This window comes from Antedon bifida, chromosome 7 (genome assembly GCF_963402885.1).
Source record: "Antedon bifida chromosome 7, ecAntBifi1.1, whole genome shotgun sequence".
Classification (NCBI taxonomy): domain Eukaryota; kingdom Metazoa; phylum Echinodermata; class Crinoidea; order Comatulida; family Antedonidae; genus Antedon; species Antedon bifida.
In genome coordinates, this window is record NC_136232.1 from 3,877,008 (window position 1) to 3,901,339 (window position 24,332).

The 24,332-nt window shown below is 34.4% G+C and overlaps 3 protein-coding genes across 6 annotated transcripts in view; 2 read left to right on the top strand and 1 right to left on the bottom strand.

Moving 5' to 3' along the window:
• The window catches only part of LOC144848328 (DDB1- and CUL4-associated factor 7), a 31,697-nt gene extending 30,441 nt beyond the window's left edge, over positions 1–1,256 (bottom strand). For both annotated transcript variants that reach the window (XR_013613846.1, XM_078705041.1), the window contains exons 1-2: positions 1,002–1,256; positions 363–464 (exon numbers count right to left, since the gene is read on the bottom strand). Coding sequence is in view for 1 of the 2 variants with exons in the window: in XM_078705041.1 (XP_078561167.1) it covers positions 363–464; positions 1,002–1,175 (276 nt within the window). In the remaining variant the exon portion in view is untranslated. The remainder of the gene's footprint in view (positions 1–362; positions 465–1,001) is intronic.
• The window catches only part of LOC144848332 (large ribosomal subunit protein eL32-like), a 45,378-nt gene extending 42,094 nt beyond the window's left edge, over positions 1–3,284 (top strand). The window contains exons 1-4 of one of the 3 annotated variants that reach the window (XM_078705050.1): positions 76–79; positions 1,916–2,033; positions 2,397–2,549; positions 3,066–3,284. In XM_078705050.1, the coding sequence (XP_078561176.1) occupies positions 1,941–2,033; positions 2,397–2,549; positions 3,066–3,224 (405 nt within the window). In that variant the 5' untranslated portion in view covers positions 76–79; positions 1,916–1,940 and the 3' untranslated portion in view covers positions 3,225–3,284. Of the gene's footprint in view, positions 1–75; positions 80–1,525; positions 1,557–1,915; positions 2,034–2,396; positions 2,550–3,065 lie in introns of those variants that run through there. The other 2 variants (XM_078705048.1, XM_078705049.1) reach the window with 2 other exon arrangements.
• Positions 3,285–3,745: 461 nt separating this feature from the next.
• LOC144848851 (26S proteasome regulatory subunit 6A-B) lies at positions 3,746–10,274 on the top strand. The gene is made up of 11 exons (XM_078705778.1): positions 3,746–3,808; positions 4,841–4,924; positions 5,151–5,276; positions 5,554–5,661; positions 6,158–6,267; positions 6,867–6,957; positions 7,434–7,577; positions 8,072–8,317; positions 8,513–8,658; positions 9,099–9,180; positions 9,658–10,274. Exons 1-11 carry the CDS (start codon positions 3,764–3,766, stop codon positions 9,766–9,768), a joined length of 1,293 nt encoding a protein of 430 aa, XP_078561904.1. The 5' UTR covers positions 3,746–3,763; the 3' UTR covers positions 9,769–10,274.
• The last annotated feature ends 14,058 nt before the right edge of the window (positions 10,275–24,332 follow it).

Here is a 24,332-nt window from a genome sequence, read left to right on the forward strand (position 1 = left end):
AAAAAGAAATAAGAAAACGCATAAATTACTAATTCAGTTCATTCTCACCAATTTGTCATGACAAAGCATACTTTGGAAATATTTTGTAGTTTAGGTGACCCAATTAAACAATTGGGAAAAAAATATGTGGTGTTTCATTTTAAGGTCGCCGTGGTATTTTTGTTAAATTATCTGTGGGTTTTTATGCAAATTTCCAGGGGTTTTTAAAAAAAAATCGTTGTTGCTTTTTTTAAAAAAAAAGATATTTGCCGTGACACAATACAGGCCATCGCAGATTTGATATTGAATTGCTGTATGTGGCGAATGTAACTTGTTAAAAAATAGACCATTACAGATTTTGTTTAATAATAAATACTACTAACACTATCTGGAATCCACATGATTTTGGTTGTAGGGTAAGGATGGTCAAATGTACTTTTGCTCTGAAATTCCGACGTTTCTTCATTTAATGCAACAATTTGAACCTGAAAGCAAAACAATGTTGTAAAATTAGTCAAAAGGCAATTTTTAAGGTCATGAGGATCAATCATAATGCGTAAACCACACTGCTGCTGCATAAAAATAAAATGAATTGATTATACCTAGCTAGTAGAAATTCTTTGTACCACTCACCACTGAATTGATGATTATCTGGACAATTTTGTTACGCACCCTAGGCCTAATTTTGTTTTTAAATAATATTGCTGGATATTGACATATGTAGGCTATAGCCTAGTACTACTAATACTGATCAAAAGTGCCAATTATGTTGATGAGGCTCCTTGGCCCAACAAGGGCCTAATTTCTAAAATTAAATAATTAGTAATTACTAATTTATAAAATAAATATTTATTTTATAAGTTAACCATCATTTCATTTACAAATTACATTAATTAGGCATAGCCTAGCCAAATTAGGTAAATAACTATATAGATAGGCCTAGTAGATACTAAAATTTAAAAGCTAGGCTAGGCCTAGGCCCAAGTAAATGCATACACAGACAGCAATATGGTCAGGCCTACCTTGTTGTTGTATTCTTCGACGAAGCTGCCGACTGCAAGCCTGAACCTTTTGTCCGGACGGACACTCCAGTTCATGCTGTAAACAGTCCATGGTGCTTCGTACTTGTAAATTTCTTTACGTTTTCCTGATATACCCCCCAGTTTCCCCCCACAGCCTAATGAGGCCGACAACATCTTATAAAAGTGGTAAAATAGCTGCAGAGATAGTTGTTTTGATTTTTTATCAAGCAACTTTAGAAATCGACATACGGCGGCGAAGATGGCGATGTTTTTCTGTACAATGTAAATAATTGCCAGGACATCAATATTTTTAAGTGAAATAATATATTTATATTTTTTTAACTAAGCTATCTTCATTCTTAATGAAAAGAAAACAGCAATCAAGTTATCTGAGTATATATTGTACATTTATTTTTTAATGATTCAAATCTTTCATGTTTGCTTTTTTTCGTGATATTCAAAAAAATCGATCTTTCTTCGTCGACGAGTTATCAATTTTTTTATAAACAGCGCCCTCTAAATCCGGCCTTTTCAATTCCATCTTGATTTTGGAAAGTGAGTGAAATATTGAAGTGAATTTATTTCTGTTACTATCCTTTATATATCGCTTGCATCTTCATCTGAAATGTGAAGTTATACTTTAAAATAATTACATATAATCACAAAGTACTTTTATTTTTTAAAATATTTGTCTGATTTTAGGAAATAAACGTCATTGTATAGGCCCTATACGCCTCACGGTCCACGGAGCGGACGTTTGTGTTCATTCGTGGCCTGAATGGAATGACCAGCCTAGCCTAGCTAGCCTAGGCGTACACGGATACACAAATGTGTAGGCTAGCCTGCATAGAGAGAGGACCTTAATCAAGTTAACCTAGGCCTAGCCTATAACTTATTGATTATTATTTTTTCAGTATACCAACTACCAAAACAAACAAGATGGCTATTCGACCACTTGTGAAACCAAAAATTGTCAAAAAGAAGACCAAACGGTTTATCCGTCATCAATGTGATAGATATGTAAAGGTTAAGGTAGGTTTATGCTTGGTTAAATTTGTTTGTTTGCATACACAATTACCAATCTGTATGCCGATATCTGTAATACATTAATATACAGTAGAACCCCGCCATTGGGACACCCCTCCCTACACTACCCTTTGAAACTAAACAATTGAGTGGCAATATATTTTTTAACACTGACCAACCCCTAATCATATGACACCCCTAATCATATGACACCCCTATTTATTAAGGGGACACTATGTTGGGTCCTAAAAGTGTCTTTTTTACTGTATTCAAAAGCTTGTGAAAAACGATAAAATCTATAAACAATACCAATCATAAAATTATAAAGCACATTATTTAAAATAAATCTTTTCCTTATCTTGTATGTAGCCAAGTTGGAGAAAGCCAAAAGGTATTGACAATAGGGTACGTAGACGTTTCAAGGGTCAGATGCGTATGCCCAAGATCGGTTATGGAAGCAACAAAAAAACAAGACACATGATGCCAGACGGTTTCAAGAAGTTCCTTGTACACAATGTTAAGGTAAGGCTGTAAAAATGAATAAAAATTACCTAATACTGTACTTTAAAAAAGACAAAATCAAACACCATTTTAAATTCTGTTTAAGGGAAAACATAAAAATACTTTATGCATGTTTGCCAACCTTTCTAGCAGCTTGCCACCCTTTCTATGCTGTTTGCCACCCTTTCTAAGCAGCTTGTCACCCTTTCTAATCAGCTTTCAACCTTTTCTAAGCAGCTTGCCATCCTTTCTAAGCAGCTTGCCACCCTTTCTAAGCAGCTTGCCACCCTTTCTAAGCTGTTTGCCACCCTTTCTAAGAAGCTTGCCACCATTTCTAAGCAGCTTGCCACCCTTTCTAAGCAGCTTGCCACCCTTTCTAAGCAACCTGCCACCCTTTCTAAAGCTGTTTCACCTCCTTTACACTGTTAGCTTCCCTCTCGAAATTCTTTGCTGCCCTCTTAGGTTATTAGCTGCCCATTTCTAAGTTCTTTGATGGAATTGTGTACATATTTAAATTACATTTTTTATGTTATTTAGGAGTTGGAAGTACTAATGATGTCAAACAAGACCTACGCCGCTGAAGTTGCTCATAATGTGTCGGCTCGCAAGAGAAAACTCATAGTGGAACGTGCACAGCAATTAGCCATCAAAGTAACGAATGCTCATGCTAGGCTGAGGAGCGAAGAAAACGAGTAGACCTCTATTATGTTTATTAATTTCAGATGAAAAATAAAAACAATGTAAAAAGACTAAAAATTACTGTTTTGATTTTCATTGTCGTTTTGATTTTCATTGTGTTTATATTAGTGTTTTAAGAACCAACTGATGTAGGATATATATACACATATTAACCGTGGTTAAAAAAAATGTTCATTGTCATTGTGTTATAACAGCATAATAGAGCACGCATTTGTGTACAAAGGGAGAGAGGTCAGTTTAGTTGTGTTGACAGAACCTAAGAATATCTTTGACAGAACTTATAATAGTGGTAAAAGAAAAGAAATTCACTAAAATGACAGAAGAGTCAAATTTACTTTCACTATCATTAATTATCTCAAAACTCAAACTGATCACTATTGTATTGGTGAAAGAAATCCACGGAGTTATTTACTGTAACATATAGAATTTGTTGTATTCATTTTATATGCATTTAAAAATTCAAGTAGTACCCCCTCTATGATTGGTAGTTGAGATATTAAAAACGAACAAACGTTTCATTAAACAAAAAAAGAAAGATGGCTCAACTCGAAGATAAAGCAATTTGGCAAGAAGATGGAGAGGTATATTTCTCTAAATGTGTTTATATTAGTGTTTTAAGAACCAACTGATGTAGGATATATATACACATATTTACCGTGGTTACAAAAAAATTCACTCCATGATTTGACTGCTATACAAAAATGTATTTTTCATTAGCGTGTGCCACATGAGTCAGCGAAAGGAAGTGGAAGCGACCGAGTCGGTACCGGCGTTTACTGCGGCCTAGCCTAGGCCTAGCTTCAGCAGGTCTCTAGGCTTAGCCGATTTATCATAAATTTGTTTAACTTATTGAACGTTACGGTCCTAGACATAATACCTTCTTTTTCAAATAATAAAATATTATTTTCCTAGCCCGCTAGACAAAGACTAAAGCCTAGCTAGGCCTAGCTAGCTACTAGGTAGGCCCTAGTACTACTAGGCCTATATAGGCTAGCTAGCCTAGCCTAGCATAACTGTAACATAGAATAGGCCTAGCTAGCTACAGTAGCTACTAATAGGCCTACTGTACTTCTTTAGTTAGTAGGATTAGCCTAGCTAGTATATAGGGCCTACTATAATACATTACAAAATGATAACATTCATAATACTTACGAAGTGGCTGAATCTACCCTAACTAGTCGTAGATCCCAGGTAGATTCTATATCTACGCCTATTGACCCGATCGGGCCAAGGCCCTCTTTCACGGGCCTCCGGCCCTCGTAACCTAAAAAAAAACATCCCTCTAGGAAAATTATGAGAAAAGACGATGGTCAATAAAGAAGATGGTGAGTAATATAAAACAAAAATGTAAACAAAAAAAAAGTACCAGAAACGAGTTTCGAACCCTAGCCTAATGCTACAGCATTACATTGCGAGAACCAGGTACTACCCATTCAGCCATCCAGCTGGCTTACAATCCACCGATATCATAACATATTAGTATATCAAAAACTATAAGGGGCGCGATATCAGTCAGCGTCAATAAATATAGAATCTAGGATTGGATTTACGACTGGCAGAGGCAGCCAGTTCGTAATAATTAATTTATGTGATGCAATTATGTTTGTTTTTAGGAACCAGCAGTTGGAGAAGAGGTTCTGCGCATGTCAACAGACGAAATCATTAGCCTTGCAAGACTTTTGGACAATGAAATAAAAGTAAGTCAACTACTGTATACCAAACCAAATACATGCCCGAGTTTCCCGATATATGTTTTCTCCTCACTGTCTCCCGCCATTAAGGTGCAATTTTCTAGGTTGTTTTGTATAATACAAAAACCATCCCGAATGTGAATATACATTGACCAATTAATTAGACTACTACTGTACTCTTCTCCTAAAGAAAAATTGTTTAAAACAATTATATGCTTATTTTTTTTATAAGATTATGAAAAGCGAAACTATGAGAATTCAACATGAGTTACAAGCACAAAAGGACAAGATAAAAGAAAACACAGAGAAAATCAAAGTCAACAAGACACTCCCATATTTAGTATCCAATGTTATTGAGGTAAGGACCCAATTTCTGTCTACCTTCCTGAAAATAACTAAAATACTGTATTGTTTGATAATAAAAAAAAAAGTGTTTTACATAAAGAAGAGAGATTCACAAAACACAACATTTTAACTTAATTTTCAGTTAGATTGGGACACCAAAATGTGACATTAATTAGACAATTTACAGTTACACACAAATATCACATTCAGTGTGTCATTTAATGACGGGTACTGTACGACATACAGTTATTATCCTAATAGAAATGTTCACTTGTTTATTTTCTGGCCAGCTTTTAGACGTTGACCCTCAAGACCAAGAGGAAGAAGATGGTGCCAATGTCGACCTAGATTCACAACGCAAGGGCAAATGTGCGGTCATCAAGACGTCTACAAGACAGGTTAGTTATCGCTTCACTTACCTTTCAAACAAAATTTTGTTTACCGATTGCTTGACTCTTCTTTTTCCTACTAATACTAATCATCTCTCTGGAAAGATTCAATAAATTTTGAATCGATCAGACTTGTATTACTTTAGTACGATTATGATAAAGCCCTAAGTTTAATTCTGTTTATAGCATTTGAAAATATTATTATATTGAAAAAATATGTATTTAAAACCAGCAAAATAAGTCAAATTATAGGCTGTTTTGTAGTTTTTATTAAGGTTATTAACTCTGGCTGAAAAATAAAGATTTTGCACATTAAAAGACAAAATAAACAGTTAAAATTTAACCAGTAGTAGCTGCGGAGGTGTACAGACCTCAGCATAGCAATGTTTACTGATTAAGTTAAGCTGATTCGGATAGCGGAACTGTCTATAAGACATATATTTACATTGGTTTTTATTTTGATAAACTTTTACCTATTTATCAGTGATTTAATTACATTTTTCAGACATACTTTCTACCTGTTATTGGTCTTGTTGAACCTGAGAACCTCACTCCAGGTGATCTGGTTGGCGTCAACAAAGATTCTTATCTCGTTCTTGAAACATTGCCAGCAGAGTAAGTCTACAAGTTAAAGTTTAATTTATATTTAAAAACTCATTAACTATTAAAAATGTCTAAATAAATATATATACAGTATAGGCCTAGTCAACTCTTTGAAAACCGGAAACTCTCCCAAAACCAGACTTTTCTTGAGGTACAAAAGGTCCCAAATTCATTTTTACCATTAAAAACACATTCTAAATACCAGAATTTCCCGAAAACCAGACATATACATTAGGTCAGCCCAAAGGTGTCCAGTGTTAGGAGAGTTGACTGTATATATATTTATTAGAAACATATCCAAGGATTAATTAATTCACTGTCATTCTAAAGATGACAATGGCATTCACAAGACAAGCAATTACAAGATGTTCTGTATAAAAAAAGTTGTAAACAAATCTTTGAGAGTGGAGTTTCTCTTGTTGTCATGAGAAAAAGTTCTGACAGGATTTGAAAGCAGATCCCAGAATTTGGTAGCTGCGCATCTTCCAACCAGGAAGTTGAACAAATCCCTACTCCAACTAAATCTGATAGGTTGGCCACTATTGACAGAATAAAAACATAGTGTTATTACGAGAGCATTCAAATTCATGACTTCTTTGTTTTCTATTTAGATATGATTCAAGAGTAAAAGCTATGGAAGTAGATGAGAGACCAACAGAACAATACAGTGATATTGGAGGCTTAGATAAACAGATTCAAGAGGTATGGAATAATGGACAGAAATTGAACACCAACATATAGTACTGAAATGGGTACAAATCATAACAAACCACCTGGGGCGCTATTTTCTCTATGATTATACGCCATGCCTTCTTAATGTTTATGTTGTGAATGATCCCTCACATATTTATACTCTTTAGTTACATTTTCAAAAATTGTTAAATATTTTAAAATGTAACTTTATATATGGTAGATTATATTCGTAGCTAAATTTGTGATTGTCAAAGAGAGGCATACCTCATCTTCAGGATGATTGATTTAAAAATTCCTAGTAATAATGATTTGTTGATTAGGCAATCTAACAACAGGACACTGAACTTGCCATGCCAAGCTGGGAACTCGTAACAGTCCTTTGATCTTATGTCTGGCTGCGACCAATATCAACAGTACAGCATCATGTTGTTTTGATTGCCTTGATTTTACTAAGAGTTTGCTAACTTTGTTTTCTTGTTCTTTAGCTGATAGAAGCAGTAGTGCTACCAATGACGCACAGAGAGAGGTTTGACAACATGGGTATCCAACCTCCTAAAGGAGTGTTGCTGTATGGCGCCCCTGGTACAGGGAAAACTCTAATGGCAAGAGCCTGTGCTGCCCAGACAAAGGTAAACAAGGGAAGTTTGTCAGATGTGTGTCTAAATACGGTCTTAGTTTGATACCCACTTGAATATGTCATACTTCAACAAGTCATAGCATAACCTAAATCTGCTTGATACAATCAATATATGTAATTATGTTTTTATATGTGGAGTTGCAGCTTGGTGGCTAAGGTTGCCGTTCCGCAACCTGTGGGTCGTGACCCAATGTTTGGTTCGCGGAAAAAAATGGATGTTGTTGATGGGTCGCAGGATTTGTTGTTTAGATAAATTCCCAATGAAGTATTTTTGAATGTCTAGATTTAGTGCTGTGTATCTGTGTGTCCTGTTAACAAGATTTCCACTATTAAGAAAGATACTGAATGAATTTGCATATATGGTTAATCTTAGCAATTTTCCTAAACATAACAAAAACAAAGTACAGTATGTTATATGTACACATTGCTATACAAATAACATTTTTCTATAATTATAACATTTATTATTCATATCATTTTCTCTAGTCAACGTTTCTGAAACTAGCTGGACCTCAACTTGTCCAGATGTTTATTGGAGATGGTGCCAAGCTTGTCCGTGATGCATTTGCACTAGCTAAAGAGAAGCAGCCCGCTATCATATTTATCGATGAATTAGATGCGATTGGAACAAAGCGTTTCGATTCTGAGAAGGCAGGAGACAGAGAGGTTCAACGAACTATGTTAGAATTACTTAATCAATTAGACGGCTTTAGTTCAACATCTGAAATCAAGGTAACTATGTAGTAAATGATTATTAAAGATAGGACATATTTACATTAACCCAGGTGTACACTTACCCAGGTGTACATTTATACAGGTGTTCATTAACCCAAGGTTGTCCCTTATACAAGCGTTCATTAACCTAGGTTTTCGTTAACCCAGGTGTATATTACCCACCTTTTATTCTAATGATCATTCTCGTTGTAGGTTATTGCTGCTACTAACCGTGTTGACATTCTTGATCCAGCGTTGCTGCGATCAGGGCGTCTAGATCGTAAGATTGAATTCCCAAATCCAAACGAGGAAGCCAGAGCGCGAATCATGCAGATTCACTCACGAAAAATGAATGTTGGGTAAGTGATATAAATTTATTATTAAAAGATGTATTGTCCCCCAAAAACATGAAAAATGAAGATTAATTAAATCAGACTTTAATTTTGTTATTTTAATAATGTTTTCACTTATAAAATTTAACCAAAAACCCATTGCCTGGCAGCCAATTTGACCATTTTTTTGCTTTAAATTACAGTTTTTCCAGGTAAATACATTTTTTTTCGATCCAATTTTTGGTCAAAGTGGATAACTATTATGTTACATTAAAATGGCATATTCAACAAAAATGTTGTTAAGAATTATTTTTTCAGGGGGACAATACATCTTTAAGGCGAAATAGTGTTTTCAATGTGTTGTCATTCCTCACTGCTTTCATGTTTTGATTTTGCTGTTAATTGTATCCCACTTAATATTGTAAAGTTTTACAAGTTTATTAGATTAATTCATTTGATATTTACAGTAAAGATGTAAACTTTGAAGAATTGGCTCGCTGTACAGACGACTTCAATGGAGCTCAATGTAAAGCAGTATGCGTAGAAGCTGTAAGTATAACAAATATATTATTTTACTCTCTTGAAATATCACTTGCATGATATTCCTGAGATCATTTACGCATGTCAAGTTTGTGTCGTGTGTGTATCAATATTCTATCCCTTAAGCTATGTCTATAATATCAAAAAGTTGGGAAAAAATGTGATGTGCCCAAATACGACAGTGATATGATGTAATCGTGCCCATATATGTGTATATCACATTGTCACATAAAGTGTTATAGTGTAGACAGAGCTTTAAAATTATATCCTTGTGCCTTTATAACATGAATAACAAAGGATAGAAGATTGAGACATACACTGTGTGAAAGTAGGCAGGGTTTAGTCTAAATTGCTATTATCTACTACAGCTATTTTTACCCATTACCACCTCTGTTATCAGATCAATGTGTTGTACCATATTGCTCACTTTTTCATTCATAAATATTATTATTATAATCTAATTATTGTGGTATTCTTGTTTTTAAGGGTATGATCGCTTTGAGGAGTGGAGCACCCGAGCTTTGCCATGAAGATTATATGGATGGTATTCTAGAGGTACAATCAAAGAAGAAAGCCAACCTTAACTACTATGCTTAAATACATTATACCACACCCATACCACACCCATACTGTACCTAATGCCCAGTCTAGTAAGGCCAAATATTTGTTTTGCATAACCCAAACTGTCTAATATTATTGAAATTTAACAAAGTTAAATCATCTTCATCAACCAGACAATATTTATTTTTTACGCCCAGAAAGAGTATTTTTATTCTTTTTTTTATACCTCCCCACAAGATATTTTACTGGGATGCGATGCTAAAAATGATTAAATTTGTTTGGCCTAATTCATAACTTGATTTCTTGGGACATGCAATAGAACAATGTTAGCTTGGCATACTGGTATGTGTAATTATATTCTGAATATCTTGGTTCATCCTAAACAAAAGCGACGATGTTATTCATGTATTAATAATAATATAGACTCAAACGTATCAACTGTGCATGCATATAGACACTGTAAACTATGTCCATGCTTTTGTATTAACTATGCTACAATATTAAAATCACTTTTTAAGTGACAGAATTAATATTATTGAAAACTTTGTCCAGTCTGTTTATTTTAATGGTGTATGCTGGAATACAGATTTCAAATTTAAAGTTATAAAGCGCTGTCCACACTATCAAACTAGTTTGACAACAAAAGTGTGATGTGCTCACAAATATGGTAGTGATATTACATCATCATTTCTATATATGGGCACATCACATTTTTTGTCACATAAAGTTTGATAGTGTAGACAGTGCTTTAAACAGACAAACATCACATCAATGTTTCTTTTAATTTAATAAGTGTAAGATGACATCATGCAAGACAAGAAATATCTGAGAATAGTAATTTTAAATATAACATACAGTAGTAAAGCAAAGTTGATAATGTCTGCCTGTCTCCGAATTATTTATTAAGTATGTCAATACCATTTACATACTGCAGGCTAGGATTGAGAAATATTGTATAGAGGTGCACAGATGGTTAGGGAGGAGTGACGTTTGTGGTGTGGGAATTTGCTAGGTATAAAACTTTAATTATAATTACTGAAACGTCATAATAATAATAATACAACCTAATTAATAATAATATTCTTGATTAGATTTATAGTAGGGCTATATTGCAATTCGGCTATGCATTGTAGGATAAAAATGATTATGACGTGGATGGCGTACGGAAAATGACGTACTCTTGATCCGCACCTATACTGTATTATTTAGAGAGAGTTTAGAGAGTCTTTAGAGAGAAAATTAATGGTCACTTAAAAGTATGGCCTGGGAAAGTTTCAAACTCTGGACTTCTATTGATACCGATACATGGGATAGAATGGACAGGTGGTGTTACGAGATTATTATTACAAGTAGAGTGAGGATTTAATTAAGATAAGTCTGAAATAGCCTGGCTTGGTAGTATACATTTTTTTAGTGATTCTTGCGCTTTCAAAATGAGTAGCAGTAATACAGGTTTTTCATTATAAGCATTTCAGTTTTGAAAACTACAGTAAAACCCCTATTAAGGGGACACCTTCGGGTAGGCCTATATTGTCGTAGGAAGTAGGCCTACACGAATCGGCGAAATGATATTTCAAAGGTAGAGCTATACAACTAAAACCCCCCACTATCAGCACCCCTGATCTTAAAGTCACGGTAACATCTACCACAACAGGTCTGTACTTCATAATTTACACCCCATCTCTTCCTAATGTGATAGATCCATACACACTAGCAGTGTGTAACCCATTACAAGAAATACATACAATAGATCCCTTTCTTTTAGGCTATGCTCTATCACCTAAGAAGCTACTAAATCACCTCAATAACCAACTAAGTGCGTTACTCAATGGTTCCCCTGATGAAAATTAAACTATATTCCAGACACCTGTCACGGTGGTTTCTGTTGTCACAACACTGGTTTTTACCTAATATAAAAAAAGGATAAGCCTTAGGCCTCCTTAAATATCCAATCTTATTTAAGACTCATTTATACAACAACGATCGACAATAAGTATATGATGGATATGCATTTTTTGTGCATGAAACAAAAATCGAACAAATGTTCATCCTGTTAAACTAGTTCAGACAGAAAAGTGTGATGTGCCCAAATATGACACTGATATACCTAAACAAAACATGGTAGTGGTATGACATTATCATCATATATAGACACATTGGATTTTTTTGTCACATAAAGTTTGATAATGTAGACAAGCCTTAACACTATATGTATGCGGCGTCTATCTATAACTCCGCGGCCAAAATCCGAACGCCGCATTTTTATATGGTCTAGTCAAAGATGCCGATTAATTGGATAAAGTTTATTAGAGAATTAGAATATAGAAACACATAGGCCTACGGGTATGTCGACGATTTTTCATATTAAAATGTGACGGGAAACTATTTTTTTCCAAAATCCCATCGACGCAACCGAAAATATCCGAAGACAGTAGACAAATTACCAAAAACCAAATGTAGCGATTTCGAAATCTCGATAATTCTTCCTGCAAATTAAACATTGTAAACTATATACTTGTTCTCCTTTAATTTTTTGCGATACATCCTGTAGACAGTTGATCTTTAAAACAATGCATTCATTTCCTACTGTTATGTACAGTGTACACGAATTTGAGATTAACTGCGTTTAATTTAAACCTGCTCACGTCCAAAGATAATTGTATTCATTTCAGATGGGCATTCACCTCTGTTTTTAAACCTCGTTCTACTACTACGACGTTATTCGCATGTTTGTTTTCTTTCTGGGAAACAATTACCTCAAATTACATGTAATTATTAGCAAATATTATTATTAAAGCATTCTTGATGTTGATTTAGGCCCTAAAGCTACGTTATTTAGATGAGAAACTAATCTGACAGTTTGACAATTGAGAGTTTATTAAAATTACTGATATTGCCATGACCAAAATAAGGTCGATGACGTCAGTAAGTTTAATTGTAAACAAGTCCACATTTGAAGTAGTGACAACACATTCGTTCCAATGTCAATATCGTAGTGTCACATTTGCACTGTTGTACGCGTGCTTGCTTTTGTGTTTCTTTTTGTATAAGAACATAGTTTACTCAGGGGGCTTAATGTAATCGCCACCAAATATATAAATATGATTTTAAAAGACCATCGGAAACATTTCTAGCACAGTAACACGTTTTGGGATGGATCGGACTCAAATTTATCAATCAAAATTGAACATGATAATATAATCCCTAGTCATGGTCTAATGGTAGGGCGTCTTCTACCACAGTGAAGATCCTGGTTCTTCTCATTTGTGGTGTTTTAAGCTCCAGGTCGATTCTGGTTTTGCCGTTAGTCGTGAATTTAGCTCCAGTGGTATTTGATAAGACGTCTATCATCCCGATCCCGATTCGTCTTGTTTGTGGTGACGTAAGCTCCTTAAAATGGTATGACGTCTACCAAAGACACCCTGGTTCGAATCGATTCTGTTCTGGTCCTCTCGTTTGCGGTGAATTTAGCTCTAGTGGTGTATATGACGTCTACCAACAACCGATCCTGGTTCCTCTCGTTTGTGGTGAATTTAGCTCTACTGTTAAAAAAAAGTATACCATCAATAGACGACCATGGTTCGTCTTGGTTGTGGTGAATTTAGCTTCAGTCATATAGTGGTACTAGGACGTTTCTACCAACAGGCGATTCGTGTTCGTCTCGGATGACTGGTCTACGAACCCATACCTTTACTACCGCTTGGCCATTCACTTCGCTATTTGCGTAGGCCAGACGAACTGCGAACATTCTGTCACTATAATGCGCAATCAATTACTTTGATATGGCTAATAAAAGTCATTATAGGCCTGTGGTTATTCGCTAATAATTATTTAAAAAAATCATTACTTGTGTTACAAATCCTCGTAATATATTATTTTTTACCGATATAAACGTGTTAATGTGATGTTTTAAACTTTGCCACTGATTGACTACTAAAGTCATTTACCGATGACAGGAAATTATACCCTTCCTTTTATCTTAAAACCAAAAAACAGCGGCTTACATGCTGCCCTTACGTGTAGGTTATACGTCACACGGTTTCTTAAATCTTAGTTTCCACTAGCCTACGGAATCTTGCGTTACGTCCCAGTGGAAACCAAGCTTAAGTACAATTACAATCTATTCAGGGGACATCCCTAAGATATAGGTACGTGTGAATCGGGTATACGTTTAGCAGAGCCATCAAACGCGTCTATTTTACTATTAAGCTCTGTCTCCACTATCAAACTAGTTTGACAAAACAAGTGTGGTGTGCCTAAATATGGTAGTGATGCGCACATCACATTTGTTTGTTAGCTTAAGATTTGTTCTGCTTTTATCATTTTATTGCAAACACTCAATTATTAAAGTATCAGAAAATTCACAACTGCTATCTCTCGTCACTCAGACAACTCTATTAACTCACCTGTCAATTGCTAAATTTAATTTATCACACTTCTCCCAACTACATAATAAACATCGACGTTTAACCGGATTAGCGAATGAAATCACTGCGCGTAACATTAAATATATACGCGTATCATACGTAACAATAGACTTATCGCTAGCGGTTACACACACTCCGCCCAGTATGTACAACGCGCTGTTAAAATCTCATTAGAGGTTTAATCACGCCCAAGTTGGAAAGTCAAGAATACCGCCGGCATCGCAGACGATTATAGGAAACAGTGGCAGGAGCGGATTGAGATACTGCCCACCGACGTCATATTCGCCAATTCCCCATCTGGAACGAAGTGTTTTTGTTTGCTCTAACATCGTAATTAAGTGGTGGTCACTTTGATAATTGCACATAAAGTACATGAAGTGAATATCGACGGCGATACGTTTCGAACAGGTCACAGGCCCCTTGGCAATAGGCCTGTGTTTTAGGTTTCATGATTTTAAGTAATACTAATACCAAGACAGCCAAAGCAACGATGACACGCCGGTTTATTTTTGTTGGTGAGTTATTTATTTTATTTTAGCACTAATAGTCGAGTAAATCCGTTGCTATGTTTGTAATGGATTTGTATAAAAATAACTTTTATTATCTGATGACACAATGTAGTTGGTTTTCATAAGCGAATTAATTTAATTCAATAGAATTGATGTTGTTTTAGGCAAAGTGGTTTTTGCATTTGTAATGGTATAGCATTATTATTAATGGAACATGTGTGTTTGTAGGCTACTGACGCACCGGTATTATTTTGTAGAGTCACAGTCTATGTATTGCATACACCCAGCTTTCAACTAAGAATTCATTTTCTACAATAGATTGATTTTACAATGTTCATGTTGTTTTACATTTCCCTTCATAGTTTAAGTTACAGGACAGCTGACTTACTGATTTATTTTTTAGAGTTCGCCCCACCTCCCCACCATTTGAAATACAAAACCAGATTGTGGAGAGGGGAAATTAACGAGTTTATAGATCTAACTAAGACTAAGATTCGTTTTGGCCGGATCTAAATAAGGCCCCAATATTGTGATTATTGTTGAAATCTATCGAAAAGAGGATTCACTTTACACAACCATGCACGCAACAGAGTTTCCAGAACAGCTGTTTTATATGCTATGGCCTAGGTCTACTTGCCGAATTGTAGAAAAATACCAAGATTGGGCTGTATTTTAAGCATGATAAATGTATAATATTGGAATGTTTTTTTAAATCACAATTGGCTATTTTGTGAAAATTATCATACCGTATAAATAACACTCAGAATAACTGACTGTAACACTCAAATTGTGATCATATCTCATTAAACTCTAATTTGCATATTCATAACCATTAAAATCTTAGAAATGAGTCCATATATTCCGACGCACTAAGTGTGCACGTCGTCTGCAAGTAGACCTATTATACTAATCGCTTCGCGCTTTGCTGCGCCAGAAGTGGCGAAAAGTATTACAACATTTCCTATACGATCGTAATTTTATGAGTCTTAAAAATATAGATAAATACACATGTATGGGCCATCTACAGAAAGAAATTAAGATGTTTCTTCTATTATATTTTTGTTCTTAATTTATCTGACGTCATTTAAGCTTGCTTCGAATCTATACGGACGCAAACGCGAACAAAGGACATATTTAGCGCAACGCAAGCAAGTAGAAAAATGACTAAACCGAAATGTAAATCCGATAGACTTTCAACTCCGATTGAGAAAGGCCAGGTTAGTCCCGATACATAACCCCACCTCAACATGGATCGGTGGTCCTTAGTGCAAGTCTTTTTCGGTATTTTTGCCTTTTCTTTACGTCAAAAAAAACAACTTGGTCACAACTGACGAAGTCTTCGTGGCAGGAAAACATTTCGAAACAGAAATAAAAGTAAAGATTTTACGCCTTAAAATCAATTATCTGTATAAGGTTGAAATTGACATCTGAACTTTTCCAAAACAAAAAAAAAGATTACTTTTGATCAATAATCAACCCATAAACTAAACAAAAAAGAAATCGAAAAAAAATCTGTTTCTTAGAGTGATACAGTAATTACATATAAATTTCGTTTACTAAAACATCTAGGTTTCACCTTTTATTATATTACCTTTTCCCGTACTTTTGTTGTGTGTTACAAGTGCAGTACAAGTAGTCTGATCCGACAAAAATTATTAGTAATATCGCAATTATATTAGCTCAATGAAAGAATAGTGTTCTTCGAAAGCTTTGACACTTTTGGGGGTTATTTTACTTACTGTTTTGATCCCGGTTTTGATTTAGCTTTCGCTTATTTTATCTGTAGAGTCAAACCACTCTAATACCCACGTTCTCATGTCCCCAGTAATTTGACTTAGGATTTATTTATCTACAATAAGTAGGCTACATGAACATAATTATTGACCTCACATTCTGAAATTAACAATAGTTGTATTTACCTCCATGAATTGTACAGTCGAATAACACAAATAAACAATATTTAGTAATTTAGTAACATACAATAATATTTAACTGCACCCGTCGCGACCTTTAAAAATGTCTCTCAAGAGAATTACCATGGAAACGATTATCGTTTAATTAAGTTTACGATTAAAGTACGTGCGTGGGTTCTGTATTAAGTTTCTGAAAGAAAAGAACAAAATATTAGTCAATTTGTTCTTGAAATTGAATTGTGGTATAGAGATGTCTAATAACGATATCGGATGGGCCATTAAATATTTCTAACAATAGACCACGGACAAACTAATGAAAATCGTAATTTCCAATTGTTATACATTGTTGTAGTCAATTAGATTTATTTACACGAATCGCGTCTGGGCCTTGTTTGGTTTAAAGTAAATTTTATCTGAATTATTTGGTCTACTGCTATAGTAATTGATTTTTCAACGATTTATGGCTATAGTTTTGTCAGCGACACTGCAAGGATATACCAGTAGTATACGCCTCCGTGTAAAATGATTGTCAGACGTGTACGTGTGACGGCATGAGTGCGGTGCGAGGAAATAGGATGTTTTACATTGGCGTTTTCGATTGAAAACGTGGGGGAAAATCAATTTCAACTTCTCCTTGAAGCGTGGTTCCCACTAGGACGCAACGCAGCGACGTAAAGTTCAATATTCAAAGTTCTGTATTGCGTAATCACAAGTGGGAACCGACGACGCAATAATGCTGCAAACATCGCAGGTTTGATTTCACGCAGGCGGGGGCAAACACAATTTACGTTGCGTCGCTAGTGGGAACCACGCTTCATAAGCGACAGTTCGGATGGCGTCGTGATTGGTCAATTTACTTGCGGTGCGCTTACGTCATTGCGTCGCGTCTAAAGGGTGGTTCCCACTAGCGACGCAACGTAACGAAAATTGTAAATTTGTAAGAAAATGCCCTTCCGATAATTGTGTTTTCCCCCGCCTACGTGAAATCAAATCTCCGATGTTTCCAGCACTGTTGAGTCGTCGGTTCCCACTTGTGATTACGCAATACAGCACTTTGCGTCAAAACGTCGCTGTGTTGCGTTGCGCCGCTAGTGGGAACCACGCTTAAGTGGGAACCAAGCGTTATAATATTATTAATATAGCTTCAATTAGAACATTAAGCAACGTTTAACAACTCAACTTAAATAAGATAATGATGACAAACATGGTAATATTGTTAATTAGTTTATCATAAACATCGTGTGTCACTATTTTTTAGACGAGCCTGACTAACGTTGAGTCACTAATTCTTAGATTAATTATTGTATTTTACCATGTACCTTTAATTTAACGCACTATGATCACGTGATACTATATTGATTACATTCTAACATTACAAGCTCGTTGAACCGCGTAACAGTATATCTTCATTTGTAAAAGAACAAGCAACCTGTTGATTACGTCACGTTGTTGTTTATTTTCGAAAAATAGGACGTAGAAACGCTACGACGACGAATTGCGATTGGTCCAATTATCACTACGCTGAGGGTGGTTTCGACGAACTACTCACATGTTCTCAATGAGAATAAATAACAAGAATTATTTCTTACACAAAACGCCGCTCATCTGACGATAACTACCGTCTACATAAATATCGATAAATAAAGAATAGGCCTACTAAATCAATCAACCAATCAATCAATACAGGCATCTCAATATTTATCAGCAAATGTTTTCATAGACTCTCTTTTCCCAGATGTTCTTTGGGGTGTGCGCATGCCCAGTCCGAGTTTCCAAATAGCCATTTAACTGTTTCCTAATGCTTCCGTTCTCTTGAATATAACTGCCTAAAGGAGCGGCGCGAAAATGTATAAAACGTGTGAAATTATGAAAAATAACTCTACGAAAGTCCAGAAAATTGGAGAGAATTCAGAAAAGAGAAATCAGATTTTTTTTTGAGAAAATCTTCACTTCATATAGATTGGTCTTATACTGATGCTCTTAATATAACAAACATTAGGACTCTCAAATCCAGACGTGAAACTATTTTTTTAAATTTTGGTAAATCACTCCTCCAATCCCAAAGATTATTTATACTCTACAGGTTGGTACTATATCACATACTATCAGTTTCGACCACCTGATGCGGATTCTCAATTTTTTTACTAACATTCTTCCAAATAATGAAAATAAACGTCGCTAAGGATAAAACATAGAACATAGAAAAAGTGTTTATAATTAGAATACCTTTTACCATATATGACACCTTTGTTGAATGATAGCGCGGAAACATAAAGTAGGCCTATAGCAACTATACACGATTAGAATGATTCATATGTCATAAGTTCACGTTAATAATGTATAAACTTCTTTTTTTTTATTAGGAACGTTTTTGTCTGACAACATTAGTTCATTCTTGTTTATAAAGTGAATAGTTGACATATGTACACGTGGACAGAACAGGCATATTGCAGAAAAATGATACTGAAACATAGACATATACTATATACATGGTTGTTATGTCATAAAGCCATACGTTTAGTGGTAGGGCATTGATCGATTGTGCCCAGATATCACACTTAGTAAGATATTTTCCATAAAGTTTAAGTGTTTCACATTCAAGTCAATAATTTATACATTTACATAGTTAAATAGAGAATGTTCAAACTTTAAAGATGTATTGTCCCTCAAAAACATGAAAAATAAAGATGAATAAAATCAGACTTTGAATATATTATTTTGTAGTTTTAATAAAGTTAAACACATTAATGTTTTCACTTATAACATGACAAAATAAATGGTTAAATTCAACCAAAAACCCATTGGCTGGCAGGCAATTTGACTATTTTTTGCTTTAAATTACAGTTTTTTCCGGTCAAATTTTTGGTCAAAGTGGATAACTATGAGGTAACATTAAAATGGCATATTTAACAAATAATTAAAAAGAATAATTTTTTCAGGGAGACAATATATCTTTAAGTTTATGTCTTCACTTAGCATGCAATTGGTAGATGCGGCGACATTATAATAAACAATAATTAAATACACTTACAGTATTGGAAATCTAAATCTTGCTTGGATTGACTTATAAATCGAAAAAAAATGGGTTTCAATCTGAACAGTTTTTACAAATAAAATGAAATTTCAATGCTCCAAATTTAGAACTAAATAAAGTCATATCAGATTCAGATTCATTATTGGCTAATTCTCACAAAATTGATGAACTACTCACGGAATTGGTGACTGTCAAGAAATTGTTAAATTTTCGCGAAATTGGTGAATCTTCACAATATTAGTGAATTATCATGAAATTGGCGAGTTTTCACGAGAGTGATGAATTGTCTCGAAATTGTTGAATTCTTACGAACTTGGTAAATTCTCACGCAATTTAGGAACTTCTCCAAAAATTGGTGAATTCACATTAGGCCTAAATTGGAGAATTCTCGAGAAATTGGTGAATACTCTATACTATACTTTACTATACTACATTTTTTTAATAATGACAAGCAGAATAAAGTTACAATATACTCTTTAGTATATTTTTGACGGACTATATTGTAAGAGTAAAAGCACCTTATTGTCAAGTCGACGCAAACAATTAAAAACACCCGTGAACCACAATAGCACATCAGTAATCCGCAATTTTTTTTCTAACTTAGCTTTTATTTTATTCAGTAAAAACGTATGCATATATATTATATGCATAGCGTAGAAATGTAATTCGTCTGAACATTTGTTTTCTTCATGAACCTGTCTGACTTTTAATCTAGGCCTACTTCAAGTATCTTTATCAAAAACATATCGTCAATAAATTATTCTATCCCCCAGCTTTTTTCAGTTTTATTGGTTAATATTTATGTATTAAATTTGTAATAGTGTTCTCATGAACCTTTGACGTTCGGTTTATTTAAGGTATGTTAAATCATGTGATTCAAATACGTCATTCTAGTCATGGCTACATTTTTTTATGTATATTTTTGTTTGTCATCAGATTTTAGAACACGCCATTCTAACCTATAAAAAAAGGCGACCACTTCAGTATTGCATCGTTTTTTGTATTGTAGTAAATGGCGGTAATGGCTTAATGAACGCCGTAACAGCATTTGTCATTAGTGTTTACATACTGTAACGACTTGATAGCTCTTTAACAGACCATTTCATACGAGAGGTTAAAAGAGCGCTATGTATTATGAAAGAAAATTGCTTGCATTGTGCATTACAAATACCTGTTCTCAAAAAGCAATCTAATTTTGATTGATTTAATTTTGAGCTTTCAGCGTTCATGGCCTTCTGTAGTGCAGAATCTACAGGTCTAAGTCCACAGTAAAAAATACACGGTACCTTGATTTAGATTTGTATTAATTTGGTGGTGAATGAATGATTGATGAATTAATGGTTGATATTTTATTTATTTTATGTCTAGGCACACTGTCCTATCAGATAGGTGGTAATCCTTATATGTTGTGAACCAGGAACAATGACTATAAAAATGGAATAAAATAAGGAAAACGATTGTAAAAAAATAAACTCTCACCTAATTTTACTAAAAAATAATTTTCAAAATCTGTATTCGAAATCAGATGAATTTAATTTCAACATGATCTTACAGATTTAGTTATTCAGTTTGATTAAAAACGTTTCTAATGATTTAAAAAATAATTTACAATAATTAATGTAAATATAACTTCGTCTTTAGGCACAATACTATGCATAATACTGCGGGGGTGTCCAACCAAGGACTATACGTTTATAAGGATCAATAGCCTACCAATTGACTTAACATTTTACTAAATTCAATCGCATTTACTGAAAATAAAAAATTCCACCAACGCAAAGAAATTAATATTTTTAAAAGGAGATTTTATTAATCGTAATTGTATTTAGAAATCAATGTTGATGCCTTGCATATTAAAGCGCGTATTAAAATCTAAGCTACACAAGTTCACGTGAGCGTACAAAATATGTAAACTACACAAGTTGGGGTGCGCGTACAAAATATGTAAACTACACAAGTTGGGGTGCGCGTACAAAATATGTAAACTACACACGAGTTGACACGCGCGTACAAAATATGTAAACTACACAATACAAGTTGAAGTGCGCGTACAAAATATGTAAACTACACACGAGTTGACACGCGCGTACAAAATATGTAAACTACACAATACAAGTTGAAGTGCGCGTACAAAATATGTAAACTACACACGAGTTGACACGCGCGTACAAAATATGTAAACTACACAATACAAGTTGAAGTGCGCGTACAAAATATGTAAACTACACACAAGTTGACGCACGCGTACAAAATTCACAGTTTTCATATGTGTGATGAAGAAAATTATATCACACATTTTGAATATCGTTAGTGATTTATTTAATACATATACACACCTACGGGAATTCATAAAATGTGTTTAAAATTTTATGATAGTTGCTCTGTAAATGTCAACTATTTAATTTGTTTAAATTATGCCGTAGGGTCTCTGAACAACCCGTGTGGAAAATGTATTCTGCGCTAAAGGGTACCTACAACCCACTGCAAACATTGAACGTTCCGCACCTCTCTGCTTCAAATTCAAACAGACAGCAGACACTAAGTGATTAAACACTCATTTTAAATTAGGGAAGCCCTGAGGTAAATCTACAACCCACACACCAAAAAAAGTACCATTGTTTCCTATGTGACCCTTGAAGAGATAAAGGAGCACTGCAATGGTCACGTGATATAAGGCGGAGGTCCTTTTACCAATATAACATCCTATCCTAATTTTATCATTGAAAAAACTTAAAAAAAAAAGATTTATTATTTTTATTTTTATTTATGTATGTCTAACTGTTCCCACTCGACAGACCTTTAGTTCACTGTTGGTATTCCCTGTCTCCTGTTTCTCGGTTATTGTTGTTGAATATAATTTTTTTATTACGGATATGAATATTGTCATTAGGTCAGGTAGTAAGCTTAGTTGAATAGATTTATCCTACTAAACGTTTTTTATTGATTTTTTTTTTATATTTCACTGATTTTATACATTTACACGTCAACGACTTTCTATATTATAATTGTGAGATTTTAAAAACATACATAGTGATTAGTACATTGGCGCCACGATTCTCAATAGTATACCAACAAAAAGCCATCAGTCCAATTTTCAATCGTTTATTATTACCGGGTTTATTACAATAATCATTATGTATTATTATCTAATCAAAAATCAATAGGCCTCAATTCATTTTGTATTGTTCACATTCAGCGCTAACTGCAAGAGGCAAAACAGCGATAACACGCATGCGTATGTTATGTCCAGCTTTAATGTAGGATCGCGGGTTGGTAGGACATCCGGGTTGGTCCGCTCCTTAATGTTGGGAAAAAAATAGTGCAAAAGAAGGATCAACATTAAGTTAAGCAAACGTTGTCCCTTAATTGATCCAGCCGATTTGTATAGTGTAGAAACTTAGCCAATGTGCTAGAGATGTTGTAGTCGACAGACAAGAAACAGCAGATGCTGATTATTTACACAATACCATGCGAGAACCGGGTGCTGACGTCAGTATTTATGTTTCATTTTAGTTAATGAATTCGCTTAATTAGAGCACATTATTCTCTCATGATTTGAAATTTGGACACTTCTCCTTTCAAGAGCTTACATAAAAAAGAAGTAAGAATTGTCTATATATATACGCTGTTCCGTAATTATTGACAATAATAGTCTCCACATGATTCCACTACAAAAATTAGAACCTATTGTGCTATAAAAAAAGATTTAAAAACACTGATTTTTAAATGGTTTCGTTATTACGTTCAAGATAGAAGTTAGGTTTCAAATTTAATTTTCTGCCAAAGATATTACTGAAAAGTTTCTATTTTGTGGCAGAAAAAATAGGGAATCGTTTCCAATTGTGATGCCGTGGGTTTGGGGAGTAAGCTGTCTTTCCCCAGTTTCCAGTTAAGTTTGAGGAGGAAAATAAATACCTTTACCTTTATTATTATTTATATATTTCAAATGACGGTGGTCCATTCAACCAAAATAAAGAAAGTGTAAACAATTTTAAAAACTTCCATTAAAAACGTTATTCGAAGGAGTAATACGTTTGTAACGATGGCGTTAAAAAAATGAAATCTTGTAATCTCCGCCCCGAGACTGCCTCGTCTCAGAATTACTCTCTTTACGTGGGTCCATGCCTGGGGCTGCAGATTGCAGAAAAAAAACCAAAACGTGTTGGTTCTTTATTATAATACGTTATCCCACGCAACCCAATCTTTAATGGGCAAATTGGATTGATTTTCTAACCTGTAATTTGTACTTTTTGCGTCTAAAAATAAATTAATCGAAAGCCCTTAGACGTCCTCAGCAAAAGAAGACACGAACGCTCCCAATTGCCACAGACAAGATATATATATATATAACCACACCTTCGATTTTGGCGCTGAAGATCACGTTTAAAAGAATTTGATTATTGAAGATTACACTTTTTTTTTATTCCGTTTATTATTATTAGGGCCTAATTATTTTTTGTTTAAAGTTGTATCGTCCTAGATCTGCCATGCAAACACTTTAGTTTATCACCAGGAGACTATTTTTTTTTAAATACACAGTTTTCAAAATTAAGAAAAAATCATGAATGTGCTGAGCTTTCGGAGTGTTTAAATGATGTAGGTGACAGTACCTTTAGGCCCATCTTGGCCAGACTAAAATCTGCTTTAAAAATGATCAATTGATTCTGTGCTTGGGAAACATACCACAATCATACCTACATTTTGTTTAGGCCTATTG

Excerpts from the sequence above, each read along its gene's own strand:
- LOC144848851 (XM_078705778.1), top strand. The coding sequence starts at position 3,764 with ATGGCTCAACTCGAAGATAAAGCAATTTGGCAAGAAGATGGAGAG. Across the intron at positions 5,662-6,157 it reads TCAAGACGTCTACAAGACAG|ACATACTTTCTACCTGTTAT; the intron begins GTTAGTTATCGC and ends TACATTTTTCAG. Across the intron at positions 9,181-9,657 it reads AAGCAGTATGCGTAGAAGCT|GGTATGATCGCTTTGAGGAG; the intron begins GTAAGTATAACA and ends CTTGTTTTTAAG.